Source organism: Parasteatoda tepidariorum, chromosome 6, assembly GCF_043381705.1.
Source record: "Parasteatoda tepidariorum isolate YZ-2023 chromosome 6, CAS_Ptep_4.0, whole genome shotgun sequence".
NCBI classification, from domain to species: Eukaryota; Metazoa; Arthropoda; class Arachnida; order Araneae; family Theridiidae; genus Parasteatoda; species Parasteatoda tepidariorum.
In genome coordinates this window covers 89,157,690-89,184,288 of record NC_092209.1, presented here as the reverse complement: position 1 = coordinate 89,184,288, position 26,599 = coordinate 89,157,690, and the positions used below count along the sequence as shown (strand labels likewise).

General features: G+C 34.4%; 1 protein-coding gene across 5 annotated transcripts in view; it reads right to left on the bottom strand.

Moving 5' to 3' along the window:
* LOC107440837 (uncharacterized) overlaps window positions 1–26,599 on the bottom strand; it is a 110,612-nt gene that overhangs the window by 68,391 nt on the left and 15,622 nt on the right. For 3 of the 5 annotated variants that reach the window (XM_043050465.2, XM_016053892.4, XM_071182841.1), the window contains exons 2-5: window positions 3,053–3,226; window positions 1,204–1,334; window positions 922–1,048; window positions 718–846 (exon numbers count right to left, since the gene is read on the bottom strand). In XM_043050465.2, coding sequence (XP_042906399.1) covers window positions 718–846; window positions 922–1,048; window positions 1,204–1,334; window positions 3,053–3,187 — 522 coding nt within the window. In that variant the 5' untranslated portion in view covers window positions 3,188–3,226. Of the gene's footprint in view, window positions 1–717; window positions 847–921; window positions 1,049–1,203; window positions 1,335–3,052; window positions 3,227–15,518; window positions 15,735–26,599 lie in introns of those variants that run through there. The other 2 variants (XM_043050464.2, XM_043050463.2) reach the window with 2 other exon arrangements.

Sequence of the window (26,599 nt, the reverse complement as noted above, 5' to 3'; positions counted from 1 at the left end):
TTCATTTTATTATAAATTAGTTTTCATAAGCCTCTCTCCTTTCAGAAGTAAAAATTAAATATCAATTTTAATTTTTATCCTTAGTAGTAACATAGCTTCGGATTTTCTAAAGAAACTCATTTGAGCTGATGAATGTTAACATATAAAAAGCAGTGGAAATTGAAAAGAAAAAAAAAATCGTTTGACAATTGTATTAGCTTGACAGCTTGAAATTAGCCCACTATGATTGAAATTGAGTTAAGGACCTCATTACTGATCCCGAAACCTATGTGGCTATGTATCTTTAATAATTAAATAGATGAGCATGATCTAAAACAAGGAACACATTCCTCTATGTTACAACCTGACGAGATACAGAAACCCAAAAACAGTTAATACAAAGTTACAGTTAATATAGCTGATGCCACAACTTTAAAACAGAAATCTAAGTTTCAGAAGAGTAGGAGGAAAAAATGTTTACAGTTAAAATTAAGTTGAAAAATAAAATTAAAAGAAATAAGAAAATTAATCATGGTACCGAGGAGAGTCACAACTCTTCAACTTCTTGCATTGAATTATTATAACAGCGCCATGGAAGAACTAGCTTCAATATAAATGACTAAATTCGAAACTGGTTAGGAATTCATCTAATGTAACTGGATAAATTTACACTCTTTAAATGTTAAGGAAGGATCGTATGGTATGGTTACAAGGCAGATTAAGATTTGATAAACTTACTTCTCTGCGGAATGTGGATGGATCCATGTTAGGTGCGACGATGAATGCCTGCCTCATAAGGGGTTCATTGGCTTTGGCGACGTAGCCCAAGATTGAACTGTTGACTGGAACGTCACGCCAGCAAAGAACCTATTCAAACAATGACACTCTTAAGTACCTGGAAACCCCGATCAGAAGTTATAGGAAAATAATAGAGAGACCTACCTCCAAGTGAAGCTCTTTGGCTAAGTTTTCAAAGGATTTTTCTGCCGCTTGGGATGTGCTGTGGTCAAGGAACATGATACCCGTCGCGTATTTTCCTTTTGGAGGAAGTGTGATACCTACGTCTTTCCTACACAAAAGATTTACAAATGACACCTTGAAATATAAATCAAGGAAGTAATAGTAGGAATTGGAAGAAAAAAATCTCAATTGTTAAGCGAATGTAGATAAAATGAAAGACAATTAAGCGAAAGCAAAAGAATAATTATTTCTGGAAATACTCACATGAGGATGTGGGAGTAAAAGGAGTGGGGTATGGCAGCCGTGACCCCAGCCCCATCTCCAGTACTGTTGTCACAGGCACAAGCACCGCGGTGCTCCATCCGCTTTGAAATGGTCGCTGCATCAGTGATCAGCTGTTTAAGAGAACAGTTCGTTAATGCATGTTTTATAGTCAAAATAAATTATGCAGACTGTCAAACATACGAGGATAACACATTCTCAAATTAATAATTTTATTTTATCCCCACCGTTAAAAAGACTATCAGATTTGCGGCTATATTGATGTTCAACTTCGTAACCCTGTTATTATGAGCAGAGCTCAGAAGACGAGGGAACTAGTAAATCAAGCATTAGGATAAACTTGGCAGAAACTTTTTCACTTAACTATTCGCGATCACAACGTTCGAATAAGTCATCTGGGGAGAAGATTAGTTCCATGGCTTGACCCTTCCCTTCCTCCTCCTCCTCCTATTCTAAGTTGTATAGGAATGTTCCATGATATTTTCCCCTTTCTTAATATTTTTCGTATTTAACTGTCAATTTTTTTTAAAAATATTTCCATGATGCTTTGCTTTAGATTTATGTTCAATGTAGCAATTCAGTTTCATATAGTTTACTAACTTCAGTTTTTAATCAAGACAAAAAAAAATCAAAACAGAAACTGGTGTACTTCCTTCTCCTATGACTCTCCACACGCTAATGGTCAAAGCATGCGAAATGTTGCCATAGAGAATTCTGCTCCACGCCACCTGTAACCCATTTCGATCGCCAATACTGTTACATGGTGAGGAAAACTACCAAAAATTATTTCTCCGGTTAGTCCTACTGTAAGGCGATTTTAAGCCGTCACCATGATCCGTCACACACTTTATTTTTTCTTTTTAAGACTGCACTATAGCAGACTACAAATCGAACCCGAGTCCCCTCTTATTAGAAGACAATCGCTCAACACCATGACAGGGTGCGTAGCCAAATCTCTGTACAAAAAATAAGCACCTTTTAAGTACCTTTTAAGCACTCAAAAATATTTCTTAAGCACTATATACATCAACAAAATGCAAAATAATTTTCAAAGACTTTATATGATCATGATAAAATAACTAGTTTCTGACAAAGAACTCTTTTCTTGATTATATTAGCCATTATAAAATGATCAAGAGATTTTTCGGTTCGATATCAGAGGGTGGAATTGAGAATATCTTGCAAAATGCAGCAGAGTTGCACATGAGAGTGCAATAATCTCACCGAATCCAAGTCGAGGGACGCACATGCGAAGTCGCAAGTATTTCATCAAACATTTAAAATGATTGGCGCTTTCATACGCTATGGACCGACGGTACACCGAAATACGTAGATAGTGGTTGAATGAATTGTAAAAACATTGAATAGAAAACAATGTGAAAAGCACGCTTTTGCATAATACGAGGCAAAAATCGACATGGTAAAGAAAAAACTAATTTTTGAAAAGGGCACTTTTAAAAACACCCAAGCTCTTTTTTTAAAAAACAAGCACTTTTAAAAATGGTTAATTATTGTTGAGGTCGGAAATTTTTTTTTTATTAGGTGGATCTGAAATTCAACTACTGCCTTTAATCTTAATCTTCGAATCAGATTTTAATCCTTATTTTTTTTCTGATCGCAATTGTCAATGATCAGAATATTGCTGTTATCATTTGAATTTTAAATCTCTAATGTGGTTATATTTTGAGGTAGTTTTTTTTTTTTTACAAGGAATCTAAAAGACGAATACTAAGGCCAGAAATGACGCGATACTCTGCAAGTCAATTATTTTCTTTATAAAATAAATTGAACTGAAATTAAAAAAAAAATAAAAAAAAGGGATGAAACTAACTTTGTGTGAAGCTATGCCGTTGATGTTGACGATGAAACCGACCCCGCAAGCCTCCTTCTCATTGTTCGGATGATAGAGACCCTTAGGGGGTGGTAGGCCCTGGTATTCGATGGTAGGTTTTTGACCACCCTCCATTCCTCGACTTTGGATTCTAGAGGGATGAGGCACTATTACCTGAAACACAAAAAAGAACATACAGTTGACAGAACTAAAAGTTAAAGCTCATTAAAATTTTTATTTTACAAAATTTTTTTTCTTGAGTGTTGTTGTAGTTCAATTACGTAGATCTGCTCAATGGGCTATTGGCGACGGTCAGGGAAACATCCTTTAGGATGATCCGAAGACATGCCATCACAATCTTGATCCTCTGCAGAAGGAACGGCACCCCAGCTTCTGTAGTCCGACGAACTGCAAGCGAAGTCTAGCACTTTACGGTAGAACAATTTAACGAGTACCCATACCGCACACCCTCGGTCCCTTCGCAGACTATTCAAACAACTTCAAGTTTTTTTGTGGAAAATATTGACGGTTAAAAAAAATGATAAAGACGCAGTTACGAGGGTTGGCAAGCGGAGCAAGCAGGGCGGAGCATGTGAGATTTTTCACAAAATATACCAAACTATGTAGATCGATGTTTAGATATTTATTTCAGTCGCTTCTAATAATATAGATAATTGTAATGATTCATTACTATTATTAGTTGATTATAACTAGCTTATAATCATTTATTGAAACATATTGGTCAATATAACTATTGATATATTGATCAACTAGTACTTTTTTCGAGGAATCAAGAACATTTTTGAAATTTCTTCGTAAAATAACTTCCAAATAACGATGTGAATTTTCTATTTAACGAGCTTTTCTTTGAGATCCGCTTTCCCTATTTCCCAAAATACTTCAGAACATTTCAAACTTGTTAACGCATTTTGTGGGAGAAATAACCCTGAATTGATTTTCGAAGACATTTAACTTTTGGAGAAAGCAGTGAAATCCCTTTCCCTCTTTGCTTGCATTTCAAACTAAAACCTCAGACAAAATTAATGTATTTTAACAGTAGCAATTAAACTTAACACACGCGGTAATGTATATTTAAAATTACTTTTATAACAAATGCAGCTAGAATTTTTTTGAACTTGAATTAAGCTTTTTTAGTTGAAAATGTATGTAGTATAATAGTGTAACACTGGATAATGTTTTACTCTATTCTTGCTTTTCCATGCAGATTTCTTTTTTGGTTAAGATTTATAAAATAAATAGTAAATACTAGTTTGCAAAATAAAGATGTATCAATTGATATCTTAATTATGCCTAGCGTTTATGAATTCAAAACATGTTTTGTGTTTAAGTAATTCAAAATGTGATTTCCTATTTAACGAAATTTCCCTATAACGAACTTATTATCTGTATTTAACGACTTCGTTGAATAGAGGTCCGACTGTAATTGATAATTTGTATTTGTAAGGAATACGTATCTTAAAGAACCTTAAGTGGTCGTCTTAAGCTCGCTTTCTGGATCGATAAGTACTAAAAATTTTAAATCCCTGTGTTAGGAGATTCCATAAGAACGGAAGTGACGCAATAAATTAAACTTACGTCAGTTGCAAGCAAAGAACGAAAAACAACTCTGGAAAAGGAAGAAAAATTGGACAAATAATAAGCTACGAGATCGATGATGATTGTTTGCAGTCTGTTTAATCCATTGTCCGTCAATACACAAAAGGTTATGTAAGCAATGAAGAGTGATTAATTTATGAACTACTGTTTCAAACTTCATTGAATGTTAAAGGTTGTGCGAATGTTATTTTTTTTTCCTTTGGAATAAGCCACCAACTACCCGAAGAATGAAATCTGAATTATAAAAATATTTTAGGTCTAATCCACGTAACCGAAATTAATCCATTTATCGGAGCTTAATTCACTGAAAAACGTAAATGATTAGAAAGGTAATTAGCAAGGGCGAGGCGATAAAATTGAGGGGATTAGTCATAATTACTAATGCATACCACAACTCCATTAGGGAGCCTACATCTCTAAAAATTTCTACAGGTGTATACTTAATTAGCTTACTTTCCAAACTTGTTACGTTGTTGAATTTTCATAAGCTGCAGAGAACCCATTTTCCTTTTTTGAGAGGGAATGCGCTAAGGGTGGCTGGATTTAAATCCCGTTATTTTTTTTAATAGATTTAAAGCAGCCATTTTTTTTATTTTAAAAAAAAATCAAGTCAAAAATATTTTTTTCTCTGATAATCTATAAATATTTCCGTCGCAAATTCCCTTTCTCCTTCATTGCTAATTTAAAATTTAAGAAAAAGAATAAGTAAATTCAAGCAAACCTAAAGTAAGTCCATAAAGTTTCAATTGAAGGAAGAAAAAAAAAATACTTCAACATATTAAAATGCAAACAAGTTATTAGAAGAGCAACTTCACCGTTGTGTAGTCCTAAGTTATGTTCTCGTAATTTATTTTCATTTGTATGTTTTAAAACTTTGTTCTCAGTATTTGAACTTCACGGATTACTCTAGATTCGTCAGAACTCAAATTTTTCTACTTGTTCAAATTTTAAATTAATAATAAAGGAGAAAGAGAATTTGCGAGGAAAATTTTCTTCCGCTGTATGGCGTCCTCTAAATCATCGGGTAACATAAATGAATACCCAGCTTATACGAATAAAACCTTCCGAAACCGAACATTTCCCTATGGATGTAATGTGTCCTATAGAAGTTAAGTCGTGCACTTTACGGTAGAACAGTTTAACGAGGACCAACACCGCACACCCTCGGTCCCTATGCAGACTAGCGTGGTCACCCACCCGCACACTGACAGCAGCCAGTGATGCTTGACTTCGGTGATCTGCAGGGAATCGTGTCTTAAGGATCGGGAAATCGAAAATAAGCACCTTTAAGCACTTTTTAAAAACGCTACAAGCCATGTTAACGCTTCAATTATTGATGTTGTTAATTTACGTCGCACTAGAGCTGCACAATGGACTATTGGCGACGGTCTGGGAAACATCCCGGAGGATGATCCGAAGACATGCCATCACAATTTTGATCCTCTGCGGAGGGGATGGCACCCCCGCTTCGGTAGCCCGACGACCTGCGCGCGAAGTGGAGCACTTTACGGTAGCACAGTTTAACGAGGACCCATACCGCACACCCTCGGTCCCTACGCAGACTGATCCAAGTGGTTACCCACCCGCACACTGTCCGCAGTCAGTGATGCTTGACTTCGGTGATCTGCTGGGAACCGTGTCTTAACGATCAGTCCACTGCGGGACCTTCAATTATTGAATTGGAAGAGTTACTTTTGAGTAATTTCAGTTTTCAAATACGTCCAAAATAACAGCAATATAGAGAGCCACGCGACAAACAACCGGTAACATGAAACAAGTAAATAATTACCCATTAAATTACTTTCATCTGTAACCATTAAATGCTTAAAGCATGGCCATGAATAAACTTAAAATGCCATTATTTCAATATTTTTGCCCCCCATCCTAGTTACACTTCATTAAATAGGCATATACTAGCAGTCAGAAACAAAGCACATTTTATAGATCATATTTCAAAATTGAATTTTAAGCTTTAGACATTTATAAGCGTATAATTTTAATGACAGTTGTAAGCGTAACGACTATAATGCTTTAAATGTGTATTTATTTCGATTAAAAATATTAAAAGAATATAAAGACTAGTTTTATAAAAGAATTTTATCAGCTTATTTTTAAAGTTTTAATTAACTTAAGTGTCTGCTGTTTTTCTCCTGTCGTAAACTATCACAATTTTAAGACCCCCTCCCCCCACTTGCTCCAATAAGTGTGCCATCTTCTTTAAACTTTCGCTCAACGACCTCAAAAGATGATAAAATACGGGTAGGCGGAAATTAAAGAGACGGTATGCAGATTTATGCATGCTTGTCTCTAAGTATAGAAAAAGTTCGAATAATTTATAATTTCTGGCAATAAACTATATTATATTCCATACAAACACTATATTGAAAACTATAATACATTCACGAAATTCCATTTTTTTTTTTAAATTAGAGATGTTTGCTTAAAAATATTCACATTAAAAAGATTTAATAAAAATATAACAATTTAGGTAACAAATTCTTTTGCAAATAATATGTACCGATTTTTGCACGAATTTAAAGGCAATTGAGGAGAGGAAAAGTTTAACTCTATTTTGAATCTGATTTTTTATTTTTAGGTAGGTCAAAAATTTCTTCCTTATTATTATTTCAAGCTGTTACCCCAGATAAAAGCATCCAAAAATAAAAATAAAAATTCTCGTCCTAGGGAAAATAAACTCCCCATATTTTGAAATATATTTAAAATTTCAAAAACCAACCTATAAATTTGAGAAAAATAAAAATGACTATTTACTATGAATGTCGTTATTAAATGTTAACAATTTTTTTTAGATTTTATTACCGTCATTGAACAGCGGACCCAATTTTTCGGGTTTACCACTACTAATGTTCAACTACGTAGCCTTGTAATTTTGAACACAATCCAGAAGACAAGGAATCCTGGATCAAGTATTCGGAGAAATTTGCCTTCGCGGAGGACTTTTTGATGGAACAACCCCGCATTTGCGTTACATGGAGCTGGAAACCACGAGAACCTCCCACGGTTAGACTGATGGCAAGGAGACTAACCCATGATCCGTCTACCACTGAGGATATTTCACGTCAGCACTGTGGTCGGTGCAAGCCGAATGCGGAATTTGTATCGACCAGCCATCGCTGGGATTCGAACCCGGTTCACCTCATTGGAAGGCGAAAGCTCAATCCCCTGAGCCATTGCTGCTCTAGCAGCAATTTTTGTAACTTTTTAACTCAAGATCTTCTGAACTTAATCCGGTTTTGACAAACGGTTGAACTTCTTACATCAATTTTTGAAAGGGAACGCAATCCCGCAGAAGAAACTTTTCATGGCAATTTTGTATTACCTTTACTACTATTTGAGAGCCGTGATGGCTCAGGAGATAGAGTTTACCTTACAATAGGGGTGCTCAACCTGCGGCCCGCCAACCCTTAATGGGCGGCCCGCGGCCGCAATCTGAACAAAATGAAAAAAAAATTTTAATATTTACTTTTGAAAAATAATAAAAAAATTCGGTAATTTAAATTTACACTTTTAAGTTTTTGACGCACCCAATCTCAATCAATGTAGTTTTTCGATGGTTAACGCTAAGGATTTAGCATAGTTTTAAAAATCCCAATATTTTTAATACATCATTATTACGATTTACGAATTTTAATTACCACTTTTGACGCTTTTCGTATGTGCCGATTCCAATGACTTTTCGGTAGTTATTGCTACCCATTTTCAAGTAGTTTCTGAAATAGCGATTTTTGAAAGTTATGAAACGCTTTATTTGTGCAAACTTCATGGAAAATCTAAATGACTTTAGATCCTTTCTTCAACAGTTATTGCTGCACATTTCCGCCCGGTTTTTAAAACTTCGATATTTTAGCACGATATTATTACGAATCGCGAGTAAAGAATCGCTCATTTAGATAACCATTTTTTGACATGGCTTATTTGTAACGATTTTATCGCAAATCAAATTATTTTGCAATCGTTACTTTAGAAATTATTGCTACACATTTCTACAAGGTTTTGAAAGTACCGATATTTTTTATACGCTATTGCGACATTTTAATTTCAAATCTCGCATTTAAATTACATAAAATTTTGATGGACTTTATTTACTCCAATTTCATCTAAAATATTAAAGTATTTTGGTTATTGTTTTAGTAGTTATTACGTTTTCCCCGTGATTTAAAAAGATTATGATATTTTTAATACTTTGACAGCAAGCGAGTTTTGAATCGCGCATTAAAATAATTATTTTTTACGTGCTCTGTTTGTGCCGATTTTATCATTTGCGTTGTACCGATTTTAACACGAATTTTTTAAGAGGTTTTTCGAAAGTGTTTTTTCTTCTTTCCCGTTATTGCTGCATTTTTATTTGTGATTTAGAATATACCTGATATTTTCACACAGTATTACAACTCGTGAAATTCGATTCAGCTTTAATTTTTTTTCGTAACTTAAAAAGTAATTACGTATCTTAGCCAAATCAACACCTTCCCAGGAAAAAAAAAACCTAGATGTGTTTAAATGCGGTCCGTTTTGCAAAAAAAAAAATAAAAAAATAAATAATTCAAAAAACGGCATAATTCTTTAGTCCCATGAACACGTGCAAGTTTAACAACACACATCGAACCTATTCTTTTTGTTGTCACATGTAATTTAAAAGTCATACATCGTAATTTGTATTTACGCTATCTGAAAATTGCGCATCGCATTTCGTATTAACATTAACGAGATTTAAAAATAATCCATCGCGTTTCGTATTTACGGGATTTAAAATCACATATCGCGATTCGTGTTCTGGCGTTTAAAATATCATCCGTTGCTACTTTTCTCGCAATTCATATGCACGCGTTTTAAAAACCATATATCGCGATTCATATTCATGCATTTTAAAAATCAAGTGTTGTGAGTAGTCCTTTCGCAATTTAAAAGCCACACGATTCGTATTCACGCGATTTGAAAAACAAGCATCGAGTTTTTTATTTACGCAATTTAAAAATCACACATGGCAATTCGTATTCAAGCAATTAAAAAATAACACATAGCAATTCGTATTCAAGCAATTAAAAAATAACACATCGCTATTTGTATTTCCGCGATTTAAAAACCCAGAAAGGAAGAACACCATCTAGGACAAATTCCAAAACTGATTATGTTATTTGCTCTAAGTTTAATACTACCCACAACAACAGCTTCTGTCGAAAGACTGTTTTCCAGAATGAATTTGGCCTGTTCAAAATTACAGAGTAGTCTTTAAATACAATCATTACATTTTCATTTAATGGCTCAAAAAATATCACATGATCAAGTAGATAAAATTATCACAATATTCAAAAATTTTGCAAATTACAGTATAACCATTAAGAAATTTTTTAAACCATTTTCTACCTTCTTGGAGCATTTTATATCATTTATGATTATATGCTGGGAAATGATTTGTATATCATTAAATTTTAACTGTATAAAAAATTTAATCAAGATAAGTTTCGAAAAGTAATGTAAATTTTATTGATTGTTAATTGATTGTGTATTAATTGTAAATAGTAAGTGTCATGTTAAAAATATATTCGTCATAAAAAGTTGTAAACAAGTATCTTAATAGTTTTTTATTATTAAGGAATATAGTTCCTTAAAATTTAATGTGTTTTCTTCTTTCTTTTTCTTTCCTCTCATAGCCTCTTATTATTAATTTAAAATAAAAATGTCTGAAAGATAAAGTACATTCCCTAATAAATGCTAAGTCTTATTTTCCACTTAAGGGGTTTAGTTTTAGTTTTAATCATTTTTAACCCTATAAACTTTCTTTAAATCAAAGTATTTAACTTGAATTTATATTAATGACTAGAATATTTATTTATTTGAAATTTAATTCTATGAAAAAAAAATTAACGTTAAAATTTATGTTTAAATGGACTTTTGTATTTTGTAATGTGATAAAAAAAATTTCAATTTTTCCATAGTTTTTTAATTATTTCAATTTATCTAAATTTTTTCCGATAAATTGATTCTGATTTTCGAATTCTGTTTTCCTTCTTAAGTAATCAGTTTTGCATTTTCTAATTTTAAACGTTTTAAAGTATTGTATTTTCTGCAAAGAGATTACAAGGTTAACCGACAAAAAGAATTTAGTGTTATATAAACAATGATGTTTATATAACAATCACCACCAACAATTGCTTTCAATATGTCGGTCTAAACACTTTGGCATGCGGCCCTTCATTGGTCAATCTGCTGTGCATGTGGCCCTTCACTGAAAAAGGTTGTGCACCCCTACCTTACAATAAAGTGACCCGGGTTTTAATCCTAGCGATGGCTTTTCAATACGAATTAAGCACCCGACTCGCACCATCCACAGTGCTGACGCAAGAATATCGTAAGGGATCATGGGTTAGAGTCCCTTTGCCGTCAGACTAACCATGGGAGGTTTTCGCGGTTTTCCTCTTCATGTAACGCAAATGCTGGTTATAGTTCTATCGATGAGCCCTCCACGAAGGCAAAATTGCTTTCAATGCATGATGAAGGAGTTCCTTTGTCTTCTGAATTGTATTCAAAATCACAAGGGACGGATTTGAACATTAGTAGTCGTAAACCCAACATCGGGTCAGCTGTTCAACGATAAATTTTAAATTACAATTTGAATACTCAAAGTTTTGCGGAAAGTGACTTTAGGTAAACCTATAGTAAACCATAAAGAGTTTAAAAATGTTTCAATCCAATTGAAACAGACGTGATGGCTTAGAGGCTTCACCCTCCAATGAGGTGAACTAGGTTCGAATCCAACTTGCACCGACCACAGTGCTGACGAAACATATCCTCAGTAGTAGACGGATCATTGGTTCGAGTCCCCTTGCTGTCAGGCTAACCAAGTGAAGTTTTCGCAGTTTTCCTCTCCATGTAACTCAAATGCGGGTTAGTTTCATCAAAAATTTCTCCACGGAGGCAAATTTCTCCCCAATACGTGATTCAAGAGTTCCCTTGCCTTCTGGATTGGATTCAAAATGATAAGGCTACGGAGTTTTATATTAGTAGTTGTAACCCAAAAATTTCGTTGGCTGTTCAACGACGGTTATAAAATAAAATATGCTAATGCGTATTTTCGATGTACTTAATCTTTTAGAGGATACAAGAGAACATTAAACAATTAAAAGCTTTCGAGTATTTCATAATTTCGCATTTCTTAAATATTCGGTATCGAAAAAAGCCAGAAAAAGTTGAAGATCAAATGAAGAAATTCGAAAAAAAAAATGTTTGAGTAACAAACTAGCTCATGTAAACACGAATAAATATTTCTTAATTATTCCCTTACTTTTAATGCAAGTCCGTCTCCTTAAAGTAGTTGCTACAATTCCAAAGTAGTTTGTGGTCACAAAAGTAGTTGTAGATATAGTCAACTACATTCGTAACAAAGTAGTTGTAGTCAACTACAAATATATAGTTTTTCCGACCACTGATTAGAATGAAATCGATTTTTTCCCCCTCCTCTAACATGGAGCAATTTTTAAATGAAAGAAACGTTTTAGTCAAATTATTAATTTCCCCACGTTATCAACAGAAAATTCCTAGAATAAGAGTATACAAGATTCGTAGTGGGTCAAAGAAAAAATTAGAAGAAAATCTGTATTCTGGAACAGTATATAAACACTGAAAAAAACAATCCCGTAAAAGTAAAATTATCTTTAAAATGGTAGTGGTTTGGTTGAGCAAAACCATAAAACCATAAAACCGCAGTGTCTAAGGTTTTTTTTTTTTATAGTACAAGTGAAGTAATCCTCAGTCACAGTTTAAATAAAAAAAAAAATATTAACAACGAAGAACGCAAAGTAAATCTGCAGTCACAGCAAATTTTTACCATAAAGAGAGCAAGTCTTTTCAGTGAAAATTACATTAAGAGAATGCGTTGGACAATTTATCAGCAAACTCTGCCCATCAGTTATCCATGAATTCGAACCTTGTAAGTAGGTACTTTATATACGTCGCACTAGAACTGCACAATGGGCTATTGACGGCGGTCTGGGAAACATCCTTGAGGATGATCCGAATACATGCCATTGAAATTTTGATCCTTTGCAGAGGGGATGGCTCCCTTGCTTCGGTAGCCCGAAGACCTGCACGCGAAGTCGAGCACTTTACGGTAGAACAGTTTAACGAGGACCCATACCGCACACCCTCGGTCCCTACGCAGACTAATCCAAGTGGTCACCCACCCGCTTACTGACCGCAATCAGTGATGCTTGACTTCAGTGTTCTACTAAGAACCGTGTCCTCACTGGGGGACGAGTTCGAACTTAGATCACCTAATTCGGAGTGTAGGTCTTTGTCTACCTTGACCGTAGTGTTTTATTATGAAGAAAATAACTGAAACTGTCAACTTTTAAAGGTATCTATAGAAATCATATTAAAGTGTAAAAACTACCGACTAAAAATGTCTGAGCACGCTTGTGATGTGATTTTAGTTGACGCACAGAAGTTTGAAAATAATGAAAAACGAGACTCGCTGAAATAAATTTTTTGAGTAAAAAATGTTCGGTAAACATTCCTATTTGTAACGAAAATAGAATTTGTCCTTCTTTCGAATGAATTGAAAGTCAATGCCGGGAGTGTGTGATAGTACGAATTTAGCTTCGATATTGTATCGGTTCGACAATAAAGTAGTTTTCTTTATACGATGATCAAACTCGTAAATAAAAGCATAAAAAGAACGTAGAAAGCAATCGTAAAACGATCCGAAATGAAACGTCACGTAAATGAAACAATTTAAGTCATGTTTTTGAAATACAAGAATATTTACAGGGTGCGTGGCGAAATCTTTCAACAAAAAAATAAGCACCTTTTAAGAACTTTTTTAAGCACTCAAAAAATATTTTTATGCACTATAAACATTAACAAAATGCAAAATAACTTTCACGGACTTTACGTGTTCATGATAAAATAACTAGTTTCTGACAAAAAACTTTTTTATTATTATATTAGCTATTATATATTCGGTTCGATATCAGAGGGTGGAAAATGAAGCCTGAAATTGAGAATATCTTGCAAAATGCAGCAGAGTTGCACGTGAGAGTGCAAGAATCTCACCGAACCCATCTCTGTAGACGCACATGCAGACTCGCAAGTATTTCATCAAACATGTGAAACAATTAGCACTTTCATACGCTACCGACCGACGTTACGTCGAAATGGATTGCGGTTGAATCAATTTTATTTTATTCTATAACCGTCGTTGAACAGCCAACCCAATTTTATGGGTTTACGACTACTAATGTTCAACTCCGTAGCCCTGTCATTTTGAACCCAATCCAGAAGACAAGGAAACGCCTGGATCGAGTATTGGGACAAATTTTACCTTCGTGGAGGACTCAATTTAGAACAATGTGAAGAGCAAGCTTTTGCATAATACATGGCGAGAATAGACATGGTAAAAAAAAAAAGACTTTTCGAAAATGGAAAATTAAGCACTTTTAAAAGCACCTTTGAGGACTTTTAAAAAACGAAAATAAGCACCTTTGAGCAGTTTTTAAAAACGTTAAGCACCATGATTTGTTTGAGAATTAAAAATCAAGGATTTCCATGGTATATGTCAGATTCAAATTTCATTAATCGAATTCAAATACTTCGATTTGAAGGATCGATTAACGGATGAATTTCGAAACAGATTCATTGTCACAAATCAGAAGAAAATTCGTACAACAGAATATTGGCACACATTTCAACATAATATCATCAATTTAAAATAAAATTTAAATTTTATAGTATAATAAAAACTTAAAATGAATAACTTACTCAGATTTAGGTTTGACGTAAATTGGAGGTAAAAATAACTTTATAGAGCAGTTTCTAAACATTTCATTAAATTAATTTACGATCTCAAAACTATGCCAAAAATTAAAAATATAAAAATATGTTGGCAAGCTGTTGTTTAGCAACCATAACCCATGTAAAAATAGTCATCTTTTTTCGATAGTTTTCGAGAAAAGCTCTTAAACCAATTTATAAAAAAAACTTTTCTAAAGAACATAACAATAACATAAACAGTTGAAACTTTAAAATCATTGGTTGTATCAAAGCAAAAGGAGAAAGAAAAATCGTTAAATACTGAGAAAAGTAAACTTTTCATATTAGGGAAAAATAATCTCAAAAACGCATTTTCAGTTTTTTACAAACCACAACGGCAATGTGCAAATATTAAACCAGCCACCAAAACCACCCATAAATGTAACGTGAATTGGATCATAAATTAAGACGAAAATTTAAAAAAAAAAAATGCCAATTTTACGATATAACGAATACGAAGAGAAGACTCCATTTAAAATGCAAATTATCTGTACAGAAATCGGACATCACATAAGCATATATAGAAATAAAAAATTACTCTGTAGAAATAAAAAATTACCTTATATATGCATCAAAAATAAATATATAAAAAGCAAGGTAAGTCTAACTTTACAGGGTGCGTAGACCAGATTTTTCAACAAAAAATAAGCACCTTTTAATTACTTTTTAAGCACTCAGAAAATATTTTTAAATCACTTTCCAAAAAAAAAATTAGGATCTGTAAAAAAAAAAAATTTCTATTGTTTAAAGTTTTCAATTTATTAACATAAAATCAATACAATTCAAAACATTTTCTAAAACTTTACATAATCATGATAAAAATAACCAGTTTTTGATAAATGATGCAAAGAAAATTCGGAAAAATCATGAGCACCCTGCATTACAATTGATATTATAATTTAATATTTTTTGAAACAAATATGCCATTAATATTTAAATGTTTGTGCCTTAAGTATTCAGAAGTTCAAATAAAATAATAAGCTCTGCCCACTTTTAAGGATAACTAGAATTGTATAGGACTTACTCTGTGTTGGGGATGAATGAATCTTACCTGCTGGCTTCTTGGATGCACGCGAAGAAAGAGAATATTCGGCGAGAGAAGAAAAATTCACTCGAATGAAGCACGTGACTGGCAGCTGGTTTGCATTTAACGATATCGTGAATGGGTGGCTGGCTCACCAATAACCAGCTGAGAAAAGGATGGTTGGGTCATCTCCACACAAACGATGTCGGTTTCACCAAGATCATACGTAAAAAGTTGGGGGGGGGGATTTCGACCGGTTACAAACAACGTAGGAAATTAAAAAAAATAGAAAGATGTGGAGTTGTTGAAAGATGTGGAGTACTACTTTATAGAATATACCCATTTTCAAATAAAAAACATCGTTGGAGACTCTGACAGATAAAATAAATGTCTTCGGCTGATGTTCGACCCCCCCCCCCTTCATTGAAGTGCTACGGGAAGTCACATGTGCTTTTGGAGAAATTGAAAAAGTCTTATGGATGCAGGTTCGAGTCCGAAGCCGCATTACAGTGGTCATTCTCACAACATCCCAGTACTGATACATGCGCGTTTGATGACCATTTGCAACGATATATTGTTGCACATACATGTACAGGATTGTGTGCTTCTCACAAAGTCGATTCGTTGTAGTAGTTGTAATTTACTTACGTCGCACTACAGCCGCACAATGAGATTTTGGGAAACATCCCTGAGGATGATCCGAAGACATGCCATCACAATTTTGATCCCCTGCAGAGGGGCTGGCACCCTCGCTTCAGTAGCCCGACGACCTGCACGCGAAGTCGAGCACTTTATGGTAGAACAGTTTAACGAGGATGTGCGGACTAAAACCACACACCCTCGGACCCTACGTAGACTGATCCAAGTGGTCACCCACTTGCACACTGACCGCAGCCAGTGATGCTTGACTTCGGTGATCTGCTGGGCACCTTGTCTTAACGATTAGTAGACTGCGGGACCATTTATGTATGAAATCAATCTATTTCTTCTCGGTTATCCTTTAAAGTTTTCATACAAAAATCAGCAAGCTTGTGTGTTTGAACGACTCATAAGTCTTCGTCACCTCTGCGACCAAACGGTATTTTCCTTCTACCAAACGCTCTGAAGCGTGAAGATTGCGGGTTCGATTCCTAACGCAACTCTAGATCTAACTTCACAATGGCTTTCTATTATTGGATCATTGATAATAATACATTGATGTAGCTACCATGATGTGATGTGATGTTGTCAAATGAGCGTATAATTTGTACGACCTTTGCAAGGACTTCGACAACGCGTTCGAGTATACAACAGCAGATTTAAAAATAAAACGAATAAATAAGAAAAATAAACATCCTGGGTTAAGGCTGGAATCGAACCTACTGCCTTCCCCAATTACTGCAATTTAACAGAAGAATGCTATACAATTGGCAGAGAGTCGTGATGCTTTCATAACGGGAATTTGCGACCTTCTCTATCTGGCCCTGGATTTAAAACCCAACTTTGCATGCTATAAATTTCATTTTAATTGACATTATTATAAATATTTTATTTTCATTTATCTCTAACTATTTTATTTCTAATTATTTTATTATTAACTAATTGTTGCTGTTGTAGTTCATTTACGTCGCGCTTGAGCTTTACAATCGGCTATTTTTTTACTTTTATAACCGTCGTTGAACAGCCGAAGCAATTTTAATGGGTTTACGACTACTAATGTTCAACTCCGTAGCCTTGTAATTTTGAACCCAATCTAGAAGACAAGGGAACTCCTGGATCGAATATTGGGAGAAATTTTGCCTTCGTGGGGGACTTTTTGATGGAGCTAACCCATATTTGCGCTATATGGGGAGGAAGACCACGAGAACCTCCCACGCTTAGCCTGACGGCAAGGGGACTCAAACCCATGATCCATCTACCACTGAGGATATTTCACATCAGCACTGTGGTCGATGCAAGCCGAATGCGGAATTTGTATCGACTGGGATTCGAACCCGGTTCGCCTCATTGGAAGGCGAATGCTCTAGCCCCTGAGCCATCGCTGCTCTACAATGGGCTATTGCGACAATCCGGGAAATATACCTAAGGATGATCCGAAGACATGCCATCACAATTTTGATCCTCTGAAGCAGAGGGGATGCCCCCCCACTTCGGTAGCCTGACGACCTGCGAGCGAAGTCGCACACTTTTCAGTAGAAGAGTTTAATTAGGACCAATACTGCACACCCTCGGACCCTACGTAAACTGATCCAAGTGATCACCTACCCGCACACTGACAGCAGCCAGTGATGTTTGGCTTCGGTGATCTGCTGGGAATCGTGTCTGAACTATCAGTCCAGTGCAGGACTATTAACTAATTATTTTATTATTGCAAACATTTTTATGATAGCCAACATGCCGGCTTGCGTGATAGAAATTTTTAAGACTCGCGAAATGAAAAAGAAATGTCAGAATTAGTTTGAGTATTTTCTGGACGCAAATAGTAGAACAAGAGAATGACTTCTAAACGTTGTTTGAAATGCAATTAAAATGTAATTAGAAAGACTCATTGCAGGTGCTATTGCTCCAGACAATGTAACATTCATAGAAAGAAAAACATTGTTTTAATCATCATAGTTTCTTAATAGCACTCTGCATTGCTTTTATTTCGCAAAATGCATTCATTTTATTAATTTTTTTTTTCTCGTTAGGGATTCATGCAATGCTCCTTACAAATTATATTTATACTAGTATATATTTATTTGAAATGACATTGCTTTTGTTGTCGAACTCTCCAGTAGATTACTTTTCTTTGTTTTGTTTTGGTTCCTCTTTTTTTTAATGAAAATACATTTATGGAACACAAATACAACAAATAGAGTCATAAAACAATTGTCTGCATAAAACTATCAGCCACAAAGGGTCACCCACAAACACGTACCAATTTTACAAGTTGTACCCCCTCCTTACCTCCATATTTCGAGGAACAGATGTATGGATGTTTCAGATTCAGAGGAAGCAGGCTTTGACACAAATTAGTCATAAAAGGGTTTGATTTTGTAATTTAAAATGGCGATTACATTAATAGATAAACAGCTGCTTAGTAGCTATGAAAATCTAATGATTAAATCAAAAGTCACTTAGTTTTGTTGCGTTTCTTTCCTTCTTACTTTTTTTTTAATTTTAATAATATTTTTTTTGCACATTACGCATGAAATGCTTTGTAAAGCACTCATTCACCTATTCATCACCCGATCACTGGTCTAGTGTTTACTGTACTGGACTATGGGGTCAGTGGTTGTGGGTTCGAATCCCACCATAGTCATGGATGTCTCTGTGTTCTATGTCCTTTCTTCTGTGTGAATGTAACCCGCCCTATAAACGGGTTTGTGCTCGTATGACGTGGGCGACGCCATTCCACCGCCGTGGCTCAGACAAAGGTGCACACTGGTTAAATGATAAGAGATTAGCAATTCTGAAATGATAAGAGATTAGCAATTCCCTGATTATCCCGAGTTAACTCGGGTTGTATATATTGCAAATATTTATTATCCCGAGTAAACTCGGGCATAGCAGAATTCGTCAATACATTTTGTTTTATCAAGTTTTTACTGTGCCGGAAACAAAAACTAAATAAATAAAAAAAATAATAATCTGCGATTGGAAGTTTGCCAAGTTTTGCTGTTAGATTGTGGGACTGTTCACGTGTTTTGTGTGATTGTATACACGATGGTTGCTGATGTTGTTGTTCATTTACGTCGCACTAGATCTGCACAATGACCTATTGGCGGCGATCTGGGAAACATCCCTGAAGAGGATCCTAAGACATGCCATCACAATATTGATCGTCTGCAGAGGGGATGGCATCCCCGCTTCGGTAGCCCGACGACCTGCAAGCGAAGGCGAGCACTTTACGGTAGAACAGTTTAACGAGGACCCATACCGCATACCCTCGGTCCCTACGAAGACTGATCCAAGTGGTCACCCACCCGCACACTGACCGTAGCCAGTGATGCTTGACTTCGGTGATTTGCTGGGAACCGTGTCTTAACGATCAGTCCAGTGCGGGACCGATGGTTGCTGAATTTACACAGAAAAAAAAGTAAAAAAATGACGTTCGCGTACAAAAGTGAAAGTAATGCAGATAATTTTTCAGATTATAAAGATGTGAACGTATACAAAAACCAATACTTAACTCCTTCATTTGCCCGAGTTAACACGGGATAGTAAACTGATGGTAAATTAAATTTTTTTTTTTACACATAAAAAAAAAACTTAATTTCAACTTAAAAGTTGTGTATTAATTTTTATTTCAGTTTCACGTATTTATTAAGTAAAACTTTAAAAAAAAAAATACAAATATGTTGATTTTTTGCATTTTTTTTTCAAAAGAATTGGCAAAGGGAAGCGGTTACAAAAAATACCTATTCATCACGTAAAATATTCTATGGTTGATGCATTCTACACCCTTCACGCCTAATCTTTTTTTCTATTTTTTTGCTCTGGTATAAATACAGTTTTAAGAGCGAGAAAATAAAAGCGAGAGAGATCGATCCAGAACTCCATAAGTAACAGAAATTCATTTCGATCTTATTTTTAGCCAATAAATATCTCCAGCCACTTTATGTGTGTTGTGTAACAGAAATTTCTCTCAAAGAAGAAAAAAAAAGAAGAGTATTTTTCCAGCCGCTCAACCACGTCGATTGGCATGTGTACAAATAAATAGTGACACATTCGCATTTTATTGGATTCTTCATTACGCCGATCTCACAAGATTATTAAAAACTATCTCTTCTTCATCGCAGAAATGGTGTCAATGTTAAGTTCACGAGAAAAATATCGGAATTATTGAAAGTATTACTGCGTGGCAGAAATTCTGTTAATATAAGTTCACGTGAAATGTTTAAATTAATAAGAACATTATAGAAATGAAGTTAATATACTATCCCCACCGTGTTTCATGTTCTCAACGGTAGGGGGCGGTATTTGTAGAGGTTGTTTCAACTTCCGGTAGAAGAAATTGATTTTTCCGGTAGATTGAGAATTTGAATTTGGTGATCAGATGAAGATTCATATCTTCATCTGATATTGTAAAATATGAACAACACATTTTTTTCGCAAGAACATGACATAGAAATTAAATTCAGAACAACTGAGTATTCCGAATATATACAGGCAAACCCGGAACGTAAAAGAAAAAAGAAATAGTCACGCCAATGCAATGACGTCCATAGCCTGAGAAAGGTAGGGGCGTACGGGGCAATTGCCCCGGGTCCCACATCAGAGGGGGCCGTAAATCGAATAGGAAGTTTATTTTTAGTTTCCTTCTTTAATGAAGTTTTTTTTAAAAACAAAATATCAATACAGTGAAAAATCCGTCAGTTTTATGTTAGCTTCTTCATTAATCTATCGTATGAACACAAAAAAATATATGTTTCGTAAATCCCAGGCTTTCTGGTGCGGAATTCAGCCAAATTTTCGCAATTTCGTTGGACAAATTAAGCCAATTAAAAGCCTGTATTTTTACATATCGCAAAATGCGAAATGTCTACAAATACAGACTTCTCATTGGCTTAAGTGAGTCACGTAATTGCGACAATTCAGTTGAATTCAGCCCTAATGTCAGCGAGGATATGAATAGATTTTTTTTAGGATAGATTGTGAATAAAATTAATTGAAATAGTTGAATTATTAAAAATTTCTTTTTATGCAGAAATGGTGATTCACATGTGTTTGAATGAAGGCTCTCTAATTCAGCGGGTCTAGTTTGAATTATTAAAAAAATATTATTCCTTGTCAGAAATAGTTTTTACTATAAATTCAGTAACATAAAGAGTATATTATTATTCAGCAGTTCGTGTGAATTTATTTCAAAAGCGTTTTGGTGGAAATAATGTTAATGCATGCTTAGACGAAATATCTGAATTATAAAAAAATATCTCGTTGTCATAGAAAGGGGTTTAACAACACCTACAAGAGAAGAAAGCCTAACAACCACCTTGTGACGTCACTTCCAACTTCGAGTGCGATTTTTAACATCACCTCTTATCTTACTAAATCAGTTGTATTTTATTTTATAGTGTATAGTTCTTGAAAAAAATTTCTATTTTCAAAATATATATTTAATTTGTAAATTATAAATGTAAAAATTGTTTCAATAATATATTTAAGGTGTCAATTATATAGGCGTTCCTCTACAAATTTCCGTAATATAGATTATATAATAATATTGTATGTTTAGTTTGGTAAAGCGTAGTTTAGTTTCCCGAAAGGAGAAGGAATTCTAACCCATAATCCATTGAGGATATTTTTATGCCTGTAGTGTGGTCGGTGAGAGCCGGGAGCAGAATTCGTATCAACCAGATAAAAGAGCCTGTTAGATTAGAGCAGTGGTTCTTAGCCCTTTTAAGCCGCGACCCAAATTTGAGAAATATGTTCATGTCGCGACCCAAAAAAAAGTCAAAATTAGACTGAGTAAGCCACAATGACTTCTTCTAGGAGGTGTTGGTATTACTTATTATTTGGTGTATTACTAACTTTTTTGGTTCGACTCAGCGCGACCCAAGAAATATGCTTCGCAACCCAATTTTGGGTCACGACCCATAGGTTAAGAACCGCTGGATTAGAGGACGCTATACCGTGGAAGAAAATTTTCGTCGCAAATTCTCTTTCATTATTAATTTAGAAGACAGAAAAAGTAAGTTCAGGCAAACATAAAGTTAAGTCATCAAGTTTCAATTGCTGAAAAAAAAAAACTTATATTAAAATAATTAGAATAGCAACTTCTCCGTTGCGCAATCCTAAGTTATCACCTCATAATTTATTTTTCTTTGCATATTTGAAAATTTTATGCACTTTAAATTCACTTTTTATACACTTAAAATTTTAAATTAGTGAGAAAGGAGAATTTTCTTCCGTGGTATGGCTTCCTCTTAAAGGAGAAGTTCAACTTCATTGATACATCCATTCATTCGCCGGCAGATCGTAATTTTGACTTTAACCAATCTCCAATTCTGTATCTAGAGCAGGGGTGGGCAAACTACGGCCCGCGGGCCAACTGTGGCCCACCAGAAGGTTTTATCCGGCCCGCGGACAGAATTTAACTTGCCGATCCATGGCGAATATAAACAATATACATTATATATCCATTTTCTTGTCAACTTTGTATAGAGCTATTTTTGCTCTTTCTTTTTTAACAAAGTACTGATGACCTTTTTACTTTCTCTATTTTTGTTCTACAGAACATAAATTGATGGAAATAGTTAGCACAGACAGCTTCAATTGGTAAAATGTTGAAAGCAGAAGTACTTTATAGAATAGCCGTAGGTTGGCTCCAACGAGCATTTGTCTTTCTCGAGGAGCAGACACATGGAATCTAATATAGGCGAATTGTACTTCACGTGTGGCAGACTGCGCATTTTAAGCTCCAAAGAGCGGATTTTTCTGCCGGAGCGAGTTCTAACATCACTTACTGCGTATGGAAAGATTGCACATAAACAACGTCATTATAAATAATGGTGAAATTATTAAATGCATAAAATGGCTATTGCTTTTTTGAGTTATTGGTAATTTTTTTTAACCCCAAAATGGCAACTGAAAGATGCAAAGTTGATGTAGAGTGCCATGCGTTCAATGATGAATTGACTTTATTTTATTTTACAAGTTAGAATTTTTATTTTAGAAGGTTTTACACGTTCCACCAAACTTTTTTTTCTCGATTTTTGGCCCTCGACCAGAAAAGGTTTGCCCATCCCTGATCTAGAGGTATGATTTGTTATGGGAACATGGAGGACATGAGATCCCGGCAGATTTAACGCGCACCAGTCACCGCTTACTACACGGTCTTCGACCGGCTGGATTCGAACTCCCCTTCTCAAGAACACAACTTAGCCGCTGGTCGTTCGCAGATTGCTTTCTAAAACTAAAGGGTTAAAAATGCAAAAAAATAAATGATTTTCGTTTTTCACTTTTCTGTGCTAATACCAAAAATAAAATTAAAAAAAATGTCTTCGAAATGTTTAAATAAGCAAAGTTGTATGAAAAAATACAACGTTGTTTATTTAAACAACAGAAAAGTGCATTTCCCGTTAAAATTAAAAACTGTTGTAATAACGTAATTTTTTACTCGGTGTAAATAAGCAAATTTTTTATTAGTATTGAGTCGTAACTTCACGTATCGATCTGTAACACATTAAAGAAAGGGAGATAAAAAAAAATATAAAAAAAGTGTTCATGAAATGTAAAGTAAACTGTACTATAAATAAAATGGTTTGATCAGCTGACATGTTTTATGATCTATCTAGATTTATTTTTAGAATGAAAAGGAATGATGAAATGAGAAAATATTATTTATAACTAATGTTAAGAGAATTTTATGGCGTAAGTGAAACGTATGCCTCAAAAGTCGGTCTGCAAACTAAATAAAATACTAAATTAAAAAACTAATCGAAATGAATGAATAAACACATAAAATAATTTTTACTTAACATTCATTTACAATTTATACACGATTCGCTTAGGTCAAATTCGGCAACAAATATTTAAGATGCAATAGCGCAAAAATTAAATAAAAGAACAAGATATGCAATTCGAAAAATGTAAGAATCAAAGTTGAAGTAAAGACACACTTAGAGTTCATAAATTCAGAATTTAAAAATGCAGAATATGCGTTTGACGTCACGTCGCTTTACTATAACTTGCTATTATATATATTTATTTTTCAAATGCCAGTTACATTAGCAGTTAGGCCAGTAAACTTCTTGCTTGCCAATAGCGGCTATTATATATAAGATTGATTTATTTGCATTTAGTGATGGTCAAAATCATATTAAATTAAATGTATAAATCGCAGAATTAAAAGAGAAATTTAAAAGATTCATTACCACTTTAAAAATAAAAATGCAATAGTACGAACAATTCGCAGTTGTTGGCAGCTACGTTAGTAAAATGCGTATCATTAAGTCCTGTAGTATTCCAGTAGATGTATAGCGATAATTGTCGACTATGGAATTAACACATAGATGTAAAATTGATAGGAATGAATTTAGTACCTTTTCTCAATTTTTTTTAACACCTAGTTTATTTTTTGTTTTAATTAATAACCATTACCAAAATCAATTAAGTATCATTGGCGCCAAAAATAGTATGGCGATTTCTTCTCTTAAATGAATTGGAACCATTTTTCAAATAAAATGGGTTTTAGCACTAAAGCTATTTTTTTTTTAAATTTTAATTAGTATACATTAAGTCGTGATGGCTCAGGGGATAGAGCGTTTACCCTACAACGGGATGAACCGGGTTCGAATCCCGGCAATGGCTGCTCGATACGAATCCCGCATTCGGCTTGCACCGACCACAGTGTTAACTTAAAATATCCTCAGTGGTAGACGGATCATGGGTTAGAGTCCCTTTGCCCTCAGGCTAACCGTGGAAAGTTTTCGTGATTTTTCCTCTCTATGTAACGCAACTGCTCTCTATGTTCCATCAAGAAGTCCTCCACGAAGACAAATTTCTCTCAATACTTAATCTAAGCTTAGGAACTCTAGAGTTCCTTTGTCTTCTGAATTGGGTTCAAAATTACAACTAACGGTGTTGAACACTAGTAGTCTTAAACCCAAAAATCGGGTCGACTGTTCAACGACAGTTATAAAATATAAAATAAAATTAGTATCTATTAATTTAAGATCATTGGCGTCAATAATAATATGGCGATTTTTTCCCACGGGTTTTTCCCAAGCTAATTAGCATTATTTCTCCATAAATTTTGCTTTTCATTACATATATTTTTATTTTAATTACCGTTTATTTGCAATTATTCAGTTTTATAGAAACATCTTTTAATAGAATTACTAAAAACAAAATACACGTAGTGTCAGATAACTTTAGAAGCACTAAATTTGGTACCTTAGTCCGGCACCTTTGCTACAACGTTAATGTTGATCATTCAATTTATCTGAGACAGTTTGTAAAATAATTAAATATATGAGTACGTGCAATTAATTCTTTTTTCATCAAATAAAACTATAAGCTAGCAAATGTGATGTCATCTTCAAAATACTTGAAAAAACAGAATAGTCTAATTGTTTCTAAAGCAACGGCAAACGCTTAACCAATGAGAAAATTTCAGTTTGCAATATAATTAAAAATTTTGAACGATACTGGGGCTAAAATTACTCTTTCACCCAATTTTCGATGAGCTTGATCTAACGGTTCTGGCACAAACTCTTTATTTTATTATTGTAGATATATTTAAGATTAATTTTTCAAATTTGTTGATAAAACAAAAATTTTAAATCGGACGGAATGTTTGTAAATTGAAGAAAAGGTAATTCCCATTTAAAATCACCCTTTCGCGACGCAAAGCGCGCTTACCGCTGAGGCCGGCAGTCTCTCTAGCGTGTGTCTCCCCAGGGCCGGAGGGTTTTTTGATGTTAAGCCTAATTCCATGAAATTACCGAAATATCAGCGCATTGTTTAATATTGTTCCGTAGAGTATTTAAGTGACATACGCTTTATATATATTTCTATGGATACTTTATTTACTTAATTTATTTCTTGTTTAAATGTAATATAAATATTAATAAGTTTAAATATTTTGCATAATTTCCTCTATTTCCAGCTCAGTTAAAAAATTTCGACGCTTCGACATTCTAACGGTAAAAAGAAAAAAAATTCAAGCCTACAGGATCTAATTATCCACTAAAAACTAATCCGAAAATCGAAAGTAGCGAGAGATAAAAAAAACTCCCTTACTTACTGTAAATAAATATCACGTGCTAATATAAAGAGCCCTCATAAAACATTCCCCCCCCTCCACTCCTTCCCCTAAAAACCACGTGAATGTACTTTCATCTTGAGTAGAAGGTCAAATCTACATGTATCTGAAACCATATGGACATACAATGCCATCTTTTGGAAGAAATTTCATTTTTTAAACGTTCCGAAACGCTGGCACAAATAAGTGACGGTCGGGGGTGAACGAGAAAACTCTCTGACACGCGGGTGTGTCGGCCGGAAAGTGAGCGCGTTTCTTGCTGTCACATATATGTGACAGTCGGCTCGAAAGGGTTAATAGAATAGAAATGTTTTTAATAGAATAAAAGGATTACTCATTCGAGAAGCAA